The 12,639-nt window shown below is 48.8% G+C and overlaps 1 protein-coding gene across 2 annotated transcripts in view; it reads right to left on the bottom strand.

Annotated features, from left to right (window-relative positions):
- Positions 1 to 12,638, bottom strand: part of NCAPD3 (non-SMC condensin II complex subunit D3) — a 43,932-nt gene extending 31,294 nt beyond the window's left edge. For both annotated transcript variants that reach the window (XM_077306590.1, XM_077306591.1), the window contains exons 1-9: positions 12,500 to 12,638; positions 10,330 to 10,484; positions 9,042 to 9,204; positions 8,087 to 8,262; positions 7,136 to 7,306; positions 6,876 to 6,937; positions 5,627 to 5,714; positions 2,094 to 2,227; positions 489 to 561 (exon numbers count right to left, since the gene is read on the bottom strand). In XM_077306590.1, the coding sequence (XP_077162705.1) occupies positions 489 to 561; positions 2,094 to 2,227; positions 5,627 to 5,714; positions 6,876 to 6,937; positions 7,136 to 7,306; positions 8,087 to 8,262; positions 9,042 to 9,204; positions 10,330 to 10,484; positions 12,500 to 12,557 (1,080 nt within the window). In that variant the 5' untranslated portion in view covers positions 12,558 to 12,638. The remainder of the gene's footprint in view (positions 1 to 488; positions 562 to 2,093; positions 2,228 to 5,626; positions 5,715 to 6,875; positions 6,938 to 7,135; positions 7,307 to 8,086; positions 8,263 to 9,041; positions 9,205 to 10,329; positions 10,485 to 12,499) is intronic.
- Position 12,639: the final 1 nt, after the last annotated feature.

Below are 12,639 nucleotides of genomic sequence, written 5' to 3'. Positions count from 1 at the left end.
CCATGCATAAGGAAGAAGAGTCACTACAGCTTCCCCCTACAGCTTCCCCACCACCACTCCCCCACTGACTCCTGCTCCACGCCCAGTGCATAGAGCAGGGGGTCACTCTGTGTTCACTGCCCTGCTTTTAATTGCTAGTTTTTAAAAGCGTGTTCTAATTAGTCGAGCACTCAGTAAAATTAATGAGCAGTAGGCTTAGAACCGAGAAAAAGTCCTTCTTCACCCAAAGAGTAACTAACACGTGGAACTCACTGCTGCAGGAAATGGTGACGGCTACAAGCCTTGACAGCTTCAAGTGGGGACTGGAAAGCCATAAGGTGCAGAGATTCATTAGTGGGTATTTAGCCACAAGGTATAGCTGGAACATGATTTTGGATGCTCTGCCTCTTCCTGCTAGAATGTCGCAGCCACTTGAAGAAAACAAGCCTTCCTTTTGCAGAAGGGAGAAGCTTTTGTGGTGCCACAGAGAAACCCGTAATCGAACCCACCTTGATGCAAATGTGCTGCAGCAAGATTCGTAGTACAGGAAAAGCAACTTCTGCAAGTTCTTTGGTTAGAGAGCTGAATTGAAAACAAACATGAGATACGCAAGATTCAAATGGGTAGCCATGTTGGTCTGAAGCAGCATAATAAAATTGGAGTCCCGTGGCACCTTTAAGACCAACAAAGATTTATTCAAGGCGTGAGCTTTCGAGTGCTTTCTGAGGAAGAGTGCTTGCACTCGAAAGCTCACACCTTGAATAAGTCTTGGCTGGTCTTAAAGGTGCTACTGAACTCTTGATTTTAATGAGATACACGTTAGTTGGGCAGAAAGAAGTCAAGGACACAAACTTGAAAGGAACTTTTGGAAGTTATCTCTTATGGAGCACAAATTAAAACCCGTCTCTTCCCAGTGCGCAGACGCTAATGGGAAAGGCGCTCTTGTGCAACCGTGAATACAATATTGTCTTTTAGCAGCTGTACAAACATGGCAGGGGGAAGTACGGCTGAGAGATACCAAACACCTGTACCCAAGTCAAATTTCTTCCAGGAAACCAGGAAAGTTCTGTAAGTTAGAAAACTGATATTTATCTCTCTTGCCTTTAATGTGGCACAGACTACTAACATGAATGTCAACAGAGCAAATGACATCCACCAGGCTGCTCAAGCTGTTGGACCACATTGGAAGGTTATGACTAGGGTTGTGCGATTCGGCCGCCAAAGCGGCCGTTCCGTCCGGGCGCAGCCAGCGCCGCGCCGCGGGGGGGGGGGGGCGGTGCCGGCAGCGGCGTGACAGCGGGCGCAACCACGCAGGGGCAGAGTTCCACGCCTGCGTGGTTGCGCCCGCTGTCACGCCGCTGCCGGCACCGCCCTCCCCCCCCCGCGGCGCGGCGCTGGCTGCGCCCGGACGGAAAGGCCACTTCGGCGGCCGAATCGCACAACCCTAGTTATGACCTCCACTTCCCCACGTGTGGGAATTTGGTAATTTGTGCAGTAAAGCAGACCTTTGATTCTTCCGGTGTACTTCTGGCTTCACTCTTCACCTGCATGTACCCTAAAATGTCTACTGTTCTTATTGCACAAAAAATTCAGGTCACATTTCACGGAACAGGGCGCAAAACTGAACCACAAAGGAAATCGTGGTGTACATGGGCCTGAGAGAGCGCTAAAAGAATTTCTCCGTGAGACTTGCTCTAAGAGAACTCTGACTAGCCCAAGGTAACCCTGCTGGCTGCAGGTGGAGGAGGAGTGGGGAAGCAAACCTGGTTCTCCACTGCCCTTTATTCTTTAACCACTATACCATGCTGGCTTTGGCATAGATGTGGAACACAAAGTGGTTTCACTGTGAGTGAAGCCACCCGTCCATTTTTAATTCACCTGTCCTCCCCCCGCCCCTGGTTTGTTTCCCAAAATAACCCTGTGAGGTACAATAAGTTGAGAGAGGCTGACCAGTCCAAGGCCAGCCTGTCAAGCTTCATCTGAGCCCCTTAACCACTCCAACGGTGCCAGCTCCCCATTGCATGGTTTGCAGCAGGAGCTCAGAGAAGCAGCAGCTCATGGAGGGCCACATGCACAGACAGAAAGCCTTCGCTGACCACCGCCTGGGGCTTCACCTGATGAACTTGACTGCCTGGTTGCTGGCACCCATGGCATGAGGCGGAACGGCAGCAGACACCGCGCCGGATCCTCCTCTCCCCGGCAGCATGAGGACGACGTGCAGAAGCCGACAGAACACCCAGCGCAGTGTCTGGAAGGGGGGGAAAAAGACAACGCTGAAAGATAGATGTCGAGAGGGGCTCCCTGTGTCGGTGGGCAATCTCTGTCCTTCCGGATTGTCACTCCCATTGGAGGCGGCGACAGAGGTACCTCTTCGTCTCCCTCCTCCTCCTTCGGGGAAGGCTTCTATCTCCACAAGAACTGTGCCCAAGCAACAACTCCAAGAGTGCCCTGTTTTATATTCAACGATGTTTTAATGATGGATTCAGCGATAACCGATTAAACGGGCTCAGATTGCTTCTGCTGCCAGCGACACCCTTGTTCTGACACTCTTAGGAACATGAAAGGGACTTTGGCCCAAAGAGGCAGGGTTTAAATGGCTACCAAAGTCAATGGAAACTGGTGACGGACTCTGAGACATGCTTCCATCTCAAAGATCCTCGTCTGACGTCAAGAAGCGCGCAAATGGGAGTGTGCCGAATTCTGGAGGGGTGGCCGTGACTCTCTGCTGCAGCCAGTAGAACAAAAAGTGACAGGAGACAAAGACAGATGTGTTGTGGCAGATGCTTGTGTGAGTGTAGGTGGAAACAGATTTAAAGGTTGTGGTATTTCAGCAGAAGGGTTTCAAAAAAATCCCTGCGGGAAGCTGGTGAGTTGGAATCTGTATGCGGATTTTATCGCTCAGCAGACTCTGTGGGAACTGGGGGTGGCTCGTAGGGGGTTGCAGTTAGATATCGCCAAACCAGTTAGGTGCCTGGTATTTAAGATGCGGGTTTGGCAGGATCCAATATGGCTGCCGTTTCCCTAATATGACAGGTGTTTGCACTCGAAAGCTCACACCTTGATTAAATCTTTGTTGGTCTTAAAGGTGCTCCTGGACTCTGATTTTATTGTCCTGTTTTGACAGTATCACTCCCAATAGCATGACTGGGAGTTGGGCCGGGGAGAAAGCAACAGCTAGGAGAAATCCTCTGCTGAGTCTCGGGACGATGCTGATGCTGTATGGCCAACACTTGTCCTCTGCCTCCCTTCTCCGCCCTATTTTAATCCCATGCAAGGAATTTATCAAATATCTGGAGTATCATTCCAACATTTACAGGAGGACTTTTCATTGCAGCAATCCTCCTGATATCCTCTTCTACTACCATCATCTTAATAAAGAGCGTTGGGTATTACCCATGGGTACTCAAGATTCATCCTGCTTTGTTAGTTCATCAGCTAGTGGGAGTGATCTACTCTGCTTGGCTCTGTGTAGAAACACTGCCAAAAAGTGACCCCAATAATCCAGCCGGCGTGTCTGCACTCTCTGTAGCTGCAAGCTCATGGCTCAGAAAGGAAAGGTGCTGTTTGGGATGTGTAATCAAACACTGCATCAAAGACTTCTATGTTAACAGGTGTAAATGGCTCTGGTCAGAGTAAGAAAAAGGGTTACTACCAAACACCTTGCTAGACAATCCTTGCAGATGTGAGACAGAGAGAATAGCTACAGTTCTTCCTCTGGGGCCAGGAAGACAGACTGCCCAGGAGAGAACATAAATTCCCGGGTCATGAGAAAGCAGCTCTTGTTTTTGTTATTCGTTCTCTTTGTGCATCTTTCTCAGATGGGCGGGAGTTATGAAGGACCACAACTTTATCTAGGAATTCCATCTTGACCGCCAGTCGTAAATTTTTAAACAGAGGCTGGATAGCCATCTGACAGAAAGGCTGATTCTGTGAAGGTTCAAGGGGGTGGCAGGTGACAGTGGTAGGGTTGTGAGTGTCCTGCACAGTGCAGGGGGTTGGACTAAATGACCCAGGAGGTCCCTTCCAACTCTATGATTCACTGGCGACTGGACAGATATACTTCTCATGGATGCTTGAGGCTTTATCCTGCATTGAGCAGGAGGCTGAACTGGATAGCCTCTCTGGCCCCTTCCAACCCTATTCTTTATCAAAATGAATTAAATTCTGAGGTGCTTCGTAACCTTCACTCTGAACTGGCCTTTTCTGACCAGCCTGGGTATTAATTTCTATTTCCCATCAGTGCCACCCCCTCCCCTCTCTCAATGTGCACACCGGGACACAGAAAAATCTCATCAGGATCGAATTGAGGTTTTGATTTCAATACAAGGAGCATGCTTTATTTTTGGCATGATACATTTGGGCTGCCATCCCCTGCCTCCTACACCTATCAGTTGACAAGGTGTGAAGGAAGAGAGAAGCAAGGGCTGTTCCAAAATTGAAAACCTGAAGGGGGAGGGACAGGGAACAGAGACTGTATTCAGAATAAAACAAGAAGAGTCTCCTCTTCGATGACTTCAAGAATTGGGGAAACATTGTCTGACGTTTGTCTTAGCCCCAGTGAAAATGGTGCAAAAATACCCCCCTCCCTTCCCCTTGAAATGTCACACAGCCACTGTGAGCAACAGTATTAAAGCTCCCTCTAGCAGGTGACAGGAGGAAATGCACGTCCGGTTCAAGATTCGAGATGGGAAAGGCTTGCGTTTAGGTACAGATGGAGGTATATTTTGTTTTCAAGAGAGGAAGGGAGCCTGCAAGCACTCAAGAAACACATAGGAAGGTAGAGCATCTCACCCAGCTAGTGGGAGATTGGGGGAGAGCTAGATTCCCCCCCCCTCCACTGCCAACCCCACCCATCCACCCACTCCTCTGTCCCTGCCTACTCAAAGCTCAAGGGAGACACGTGGGAAGAGAATGTAAGGAAAGACTGGCAACTGGGGTTGAGTGGGGAACCAGCTGGCAAAAAGACAAAGCAAGAGGACCTATATTGGTTTAATCCAGGGGTAGTCAAACTGCGGCCCTCCAGATGTCCATGGACTACAATTCCCAGGAGCCCCCTGCCAGCGAATGCTGGCAGGGGCTCCTGGGAATTGTAGTCCATGGACATCTGGAGGGCCGCAGTTTGACTACCCCTGGTTTAGTCTGTCTAGAAGTTTGCAGAGACTCACGATAGCCCATGTCCTACCACAAATGGTGTCAGTCTTTAAGGTCCTGTTGGACTTTTGCTCTTTTCTACACCTATTTCAGTGTTCTGTGGGCTCGCTGACAGTACTTGAGGAGAGCAATCAAACAGCAATCGAATTTACAAACACCAGTGTGGTGTTGTGGTTAACAGTGGTAGCTTTTAATCTGGCGAGCTGGGTTTGATTCTCCACTCCCCCACAGGCAGCCAGCTGGGAGACTAGTCACAGTACTGATAGTGCGGTTCTGACTGAGCAATCTGGTCAGACGCCCTTTCAGCCCCACCCCCCTCACAGGGTATCTTCCGTGGGGAGAGGAAAGGGAAGGTGATTGTAAGCTGCTTTGACACTACTTGGGGCAGTGAAAAACGGGGTATAAAAACCAACTCTTCTTCTTCTACCTCACTGGCCCAAATCACATGAAGAACTTTCATCAATGACAAACACCTATGTCAAGTCATCCTAGTTACCTTCTCTTGTAGGCCGTGAAGCGCAGAACACAGGAAACGCAACCCAAGATGGGCAAGCTCCGGGATGTACTTGGCTTGATCAGGAGTCCTGTACCAAAAACAGAGTTAAGGTTCTCTGCTGGATCTCTTTCAAGGTGCCAACTCAGCCCTAGGCAAACAATTCACAGTTAAAAGTACCCAAGCCCCACACGTGGCTGAAGTCCATGCAGACAAACTGACTTCACTTGGTTAGCTCCAAGACTCACTGGAAACGACAATAATGCTAGGAAAAGTTGAAGGCAGCAGGAATAGAGGAAGACGTGACATGAGGTGGATTGGTTCAATAAAGGAAGCCACAGCCCTTCAGTGCAAGACCCGAGCTGATGTACATGTGACTATTCTTTTAAGGGAGTCTTTGCAAAGTGGTTTACATTTTCCGCTCAGGGACTGTATGGAAGAGAGCTTACTTAATTCTATTAGGTTGCAGGTGTAGGTTGCAGTTATAAGTGTGTGTGTATGCCTTTCGCGTTGCAAACAACAGAATTTGTTAGAGCCAAGCCGGTATCCTGGTTAAAGGTACTGGACTTGTATCAGTGAATCCCAGGTTTGAATCCCCACTTGTGCTCTTGAAGCTGACTAAAGAACAGGTTTTGATATCCTGCTTGTCTCTATCGTAAGGAGTCTCAAATCGCCTTCCCTTCCTCTCCCCACAACAGGTACCTTGTGAGGAAGGTGGGGCTGAGAGAATTTGGAGAGAACTGTGACTGGCCCAGGGTCAACCAACTGGCCTCATGTGGAGGGAAGAGGAGAGAGAAATCAAACAGATTTTCTCTATTAGAGTCTAACCACTAACACCACACTAGGTGACCCTGGGCCAGACATGGTCTCTCACTCTAACCAACCTCGCAGGGTTGTTGTGAGGATAAAACCGAGGACAGGAGAACGATGTAAGCCACTTTGGGTCCCCAATGGGAAATAAAGGCGAGGTACAAACGAATTAAATAAGGAAATAAAATGAAGATTCCAATTACTGACCTGCTGTGTGGTGACTACCTTGACAAGGTAAGTTTCCTCCTATGGACCAGACCCCAGAGAGTGCACAGTTCAAGACAGATTGTTCTGGATGTCATTAAGTCACAGGGTTGCCACAAATCAGAGGTGACTTGATGGCACATGATGCACACAGCTACAGAATCTTCCCCTGCCCACAGCACCCGAACAGCTTTGCACACTCTGCAAATGACATCCCAATTAAGGAGCGATAACTCACATGCTCTCTGGAGGCTCGAGGCTGCGTGGGCAAGGCTCAAAGCTCAGGAAATCTATAAAGATCTACGAGAAAAACAAACTGGAGTTAGAAAAGACGAAACTCTACTGTAAAATCAGTTTTCAGTGATTCCTAGAGCTATCCTTACCAAAGCACTTAAGTATACAAGTTTGCATTAAAAGCAAACAATATCACTGCTGCCCCACACTCCGCTCACTGCCACATCTACACAACACCATGTTGCTCCCAACTGGATGACCTACCTGGATGCATGTCTGAACACACTGTGGTTTCTCTTTCAAGGAAAACTTGGAGAGAAGTCTCAAGAAGTTTTTCAGGAGCAGGAAGAGAGCATCCCGGATTTGCAGGAGGTCCGATGCAGAGAAAAAGAGCTCCTCTTCTTGGTCCTCTTCCTCTTCAAAGATATCATCCATCTGAGGTGGCAGGAAACTAGTTTTTTAAAGGTACTAAAAAAAATGCCATCAAACTGGCAGGGACAGTTCCAGCTCCTAAGCAGTGTAAGTTCCTTTGGGGAGGCTGGATCAGCCACCATGCATAAAGGGCCTTCTCTGCAGCTGCCCCAGAGTTCAGGAATGCCCCTCCATCATGAGATGCATTTGCCCCCATTCCAAAGGGGGTGTAAGAAATCCCTTTTTGTTTGCAAGAGCAGCCTTTTAATTTATTTGTGTATTATTTATTGCCTGGCATGTGTGTAGCGTAGCCAGGAAATCCTAGGATTTTCTGGCAGTCAGGCAAAAGATGTTCAGAGGTGGATTGCCATTGCCTGTCTCCGTGTCATGGTGACTCCTGGTGTTCCTTGGAGGAACCCCATCCAAACCCTTGGAGTTTACCCATCTAAATCCTAGCCACGGTCAGCTCTGCTCAGCTATTGAGATTTGACGGGATCAGGCTTGCCTGAGCTACCCAGGCCAGGGCTTGCACAGATGGTCCAGACACATAATTTGCATTTTCCATTAAGGTGACAAGTGGCTTAGGCCTGCTCCTGCCCTGTTTCTGCATTGTTTACTGATAGCTTCATTGTTGTACATCATGGATGTCGCTTTGCAGCCTTTCAAAAACAGCTTAAAGACACCGCAAATCATTTTTAATGCCTTCTGTGGCCTATGGGGAGTCGATGGGCTGCATGTGGGCATCAACACATCGGACTGCAGCATGCGGTGCTCCGAACACGACACACCTAATGGTTTCCTTACCTGGGTATTTGTCTTCTTTGCCACCCGTCCCCTCTTATTTTTTCCATGCTGCTGACTTGATGTTTGGCTCTTTTTTCTTTTCCGGGGCAAGCCCAGGCCTGGAGGCCAGCACTTTTGCAAGGTCTGAAGGCACTTTTCGAACATCACCGGATGGAAGAGCTGATTGGCAATGCTGCCTGCCGGAGAGAAAAAAAACAGATCAGGGCCTTCCTTCCCCGACTTCTCTAAAGACCAGACCTCACAGTATTGGACAGTAACACAGAGTTAAGCTCGCCCCCGCCCCCCATGCTAGAAACAGGGCCAGAGCAGACCTAGGCCACTCCGTCACCTCCATCCCCCCCACGCCAGAAGCAGAGCTGAGGCAGGCCTACAATACCCCCTTCCCTCGGCAGTTAAGTTAAAATGAGAATACTTACCTCTCTGGACTCCAGCCGCTACCGTGTGCAATGAGCCATGGCCAGCAAGGACTTTTATGGCCGGAGCCGCTCCACTGCCCACCCCACCTCCAGCCCATCACTGGACACTTTATGAGCGGGCTGACATGACTATATATGGTCTTATCACCCAATACATTGAAAAAAATAGATTAAAAAATAATTAACTCCCACCCAATTGGCGGAACCTTTCTGCGGCCATTGCGAAACCTCAGTTTCACAAAATCCCTACTGAGAAACACTATATTAGAAAAACACCCCACTGATGCTGCCATTTCTAATGATGATGAGTCCTTAAGAGCAGGGGTAGTCAACCTGTAGTCCTCCAGATGTTCATGGACTGCAATTCCCATGAGCCCCTGCCAGCATTTGCTGGCAGGCGCTCATGGGAATTGTAGCCCATGGACATCTGGAGGAGCACAGGTTGACTACCCCTGCTTAAGAGAACAACGCTGAGCACTAGTGGGATCCCTACGCCAAGAAGCCACCATGCCAAGGCATAAGGCAGGCCAGGCACTTACCTGGAATTTCAACTAAGAGGAAGTACAGCCCAGCAGCATGAAGCCCATTGAGCCGCTGTGGAACGTCAGCCTTTTTATTCTGAGCCTCTTGGACAAAGTGATACAGCACAGCGACGAGGGCATTGTGGGAAATACTGTTCTCGACAAACAGGGCCCAGAGGCTCTGAAATAAAGCAGACAAAATCAAACAGGGAGAAACAGAACACCTGCTTATCATATGGACACTTATCCTTCCATAAGTCCACTTCCTACACTGTTTGATATAGAATAATAACTTTGTCCTTATAGCCAAACCCTTTGTTCTTATAGCCAAACATCCCATCTGATGTTTTTCTGGACAGTTTCTAATTTGTGAAATCCTGCTTCTATCATGCTCAGACCTGGATGGCCCAAGCTTACCCTGATACTGTCAGTTCTCAAAAGGTACAGAGGGTTGGTCCTGGTTAGTACTCGGAAGAGAGGCTAAGTCCAGGGTTGCATGCAGAGGCAGGCAATGGCCAACCACCCCTTATTGTCTCTTGCCTTGAAAACTGCACGGGGCTTGCCATTAGTCAGCTGCTACTGGAAGGCAAATCATGCACAGTCCTATCACGTTGTTCATTAGACATCTCATGCTGTTTTGACTGCACTGTTTGATACCAATCCAGTGCTACTGGACTTGGATCTAATTGTATTACACCATGTAAGCTGCTTTCAGTGTAGCCCATGGACACTTGGAGAGCTACAGTTTGGCCACCTCTGATTTGGGACCATGCTCATCTGCAGTAGAACAACTAGATTCAAGTCCTGTAGCTAGCACCTCAGAGACCAACAGGATTTTCAGGGGCTCAGCTTCAAGAGTCAAAGCTCCCTTTGTCGGATAACTCCATCACTCTGAGGAAGGAAGCTTTGACTCTTGAAAGCCTGTATCTCAAAACGTTTATCGATCTCTAAGATGCCGCTTGATTCTGCCACTTCCTTCCATGAAATTTCACTGGAACAAACATATTAACTATGACGGACTTAGTGTAACTTTGCTTCAAATTGCACTTTAAGTCCAGGTTAGCCACAATGGCCAGTAAGAGACAACAAGGTTTCATTTTTTTTTAAGTGTTGAGGGTTACATCCATGGGAACACTACTGTGATTAAGCTTGTCAAAAATTGTTGCTCCTCTGTGCCAAATCAGGCTGTGTGGCACTTGCCAACTCTTCGCTAGTAGCACTGTCTTAATATCTGCAATCTAGATTACTGCTCCCCAAGGGAACCAACCCAGCAATTTTTGGCTTCCAAGACCCATTTGACTCTTACTTCAGTGGTTCCCTGCTCATCTGCAGCAAATGGATAGAGAGCCTTGTAGAGCTGGGAGAAGGCCTCTAAACCATCCTCTGTGATCCAACTCTCTTGCCGAGAATCCAAAGGTTCCGTCTCAGTGAAATCTAGTTCCCAGACTGTGTTGACCCAGGCTGAAAAGAGAGAATGTATGCAGTCTAGGCTCTTCCGTGAACATTACTGTACAGGGTTCAGTCCTAAGCAGGTCTGCTTCAACTGGTTGTGCCAGGAAAATGCCCTTAGGATTGCATGCAATGAGATTCTATTTTCTCTGCTTTTTAATTTTTCATGAAAATAGGAGTACCTAGGTTCGTTTGTTTGAAGTGCAGGAGTGAAATGTCAAGTCCTTTTGAGATGTAGCATTGCACTCTCCAATTATTTCTAAGACTGGCAGCAAGGAAAGTGTTGTGTGTGTTGGGGTGGGGTGTTGAAGGAACCTTGAAGCAGAACTGGAAATAACCTTGTCTGGAATTACACTATATGGGGCCCTCGATTCCTATTGGCTGCATGTCACTTTTCTAGTGTCCTGGAGGAGAAATCTGGGATTGTATCTCCTGGGTGAATATTATAAAACAACAAAACTAGCCATTGTAAGTACTTTCAAACAGGCAGAATCTAAAATCCCAAATCCCACCCCCATTTCTTGTGAAGTTTGGAATGCACCCCCATTAGCTGCATATTTTCTCCTGTGGGGGGGTAGGGAGCGGGCATACGCTTCTAGCATGGTCCAAGGATTTGTTCAGGGAAGCCACGACTTGTAAACTAGCATAAAACAGCTTGTAGTGTTTGTGAAAATAGAAAGCACACCAGAACAGGAATCCAAATTACGTGCTGTTGGTTCAGGACAGAGCCTCACTTCTCATGAGGCTGACTCAGAAGTTCAAAAGGCATTTTATTTTATGACAAAATTGAGACAGACATATAAATGGCAAAAGGGACTAGCAATCCTCAAACCTGCACCACACAGTAAGCCATGGGAATACAATGATGGAAGCTGAAAGCTCAGCTTCCCCCACTTCTTTAAAGCACAGCTGAGTCATCTGGGTTAAGGGGAGGGGTGTACAGAACACATCCAGCTTTCTAGGACTGGGGGTGATCTTTCAACCTGTAATTCTAAAGCGAGTTAATTTCAGGGTGCATCAGCCTCTTTTCTGCATTGCTTCAAAGGAACTAGGATGGGTCCTTCAAAGGGCATTTTACAAAATATGAACCCTCCCTCCCCCCCATTCCACCGCACCCTTTTCAGTTTCACAGGATGAATCAGACACCGAAGCGAGCTGAAACAGCAGCAACAGCGTCTGGTGAGATCAGAGATTATTTCCACCCTTAGTAAGTGGAGCTTCATAGGGAAATGAAGAGAAGCTGTTTTATATACCCAACTTTTCACTACCCAAAGGAGTCCCAAAGTGGCTTACACCTTTTCCTTCCTTTCCCCACAACAGACATCCTGTGAGCTAGGTGAAGCTGAGAGAGCTCTGAGAGAACTGAGAGACGCATTCAGCCCACCCTGTAAGGACTAGGCACCCTTTCTCACCACTACAGCTCCCAACTCTGGGTTGGGAAATTCCTGGACTTTTGAGAATGGAGCCTTAAGCTTAGGGAAAGGGCAGCCAGCTCTGCAGAATACCAGAAACCTCGGGGGTGGAGAGGCCTCAGTGGAGTATGATGCTAGGCTGTTAAGGCTGCTCTCTCTGGGCTGGGAAAGACCTGAAGACATTAGGTATTTCCCTAATACCTAATGGGCGGGGCCTCAGTGGGCGGGGCCTCAATGCAAAATAATACTACGCAGCCCGCCCTGCAAAGCAACCCTTTTCTCCCAGGGAACAGATCTCGGTTGCCTGGAGATGAGCAATGAAACCGGGGGATCCCCAGGTCCCACCTGGGGATTGGCATCTCCAGTTTGGAGAGGGGCCCCAATGGGGTACAATGCCATAGAATTCGCCCTCCAAAGCTGCCATTTCATCCAGGGGAACTGGTCTACTTCGCCGGGACCCAATTGCAATTCCGGGAGATCTCCAGGCCCCACCGGGAGCTTGGCAACCTGCCCTCCGCAGAAGGACCGGGCGTCCTGGCTGCCTCCCGGGCCCCCAGACCCGGCTCGGCCCCGCGGCCCCCTTCCCATGAGGAGACCTTCCGAAGCCGGCCTCACCGGAGCTGACGTCGCGGATCGCCCACCGCTCCACGGCGCGCAGCAGCTCCTCCGCCATCGCCTCAGCCAGCCGCCGCCGGCGCCTTCGAACCGGCCAATCGCGGCGCTTTTTACCCGCCAGCCAATCCCTGACGCCACCG

The sequence above is a fragment of the Paroedura picta genome, chromosome 12 (genome assembly GCF_049243985.1).
Source record: "Paroedura picta isolate Pp20150507F chromosome 12, Ppicta_v3.0, whole genome shotgun sequence".
Taxonomy (NCBI): domain Eukaryota; kingdom Metazoa; phylum Chordata; class Lepidosauria; order Squamata; family Gekkonidae; genus Paroedura; species Paroedura picta.
Note: the sequence above shows the minus strand (reverse complement) of the source record. Positions and strands in the feature narration are given on the sequence as shown.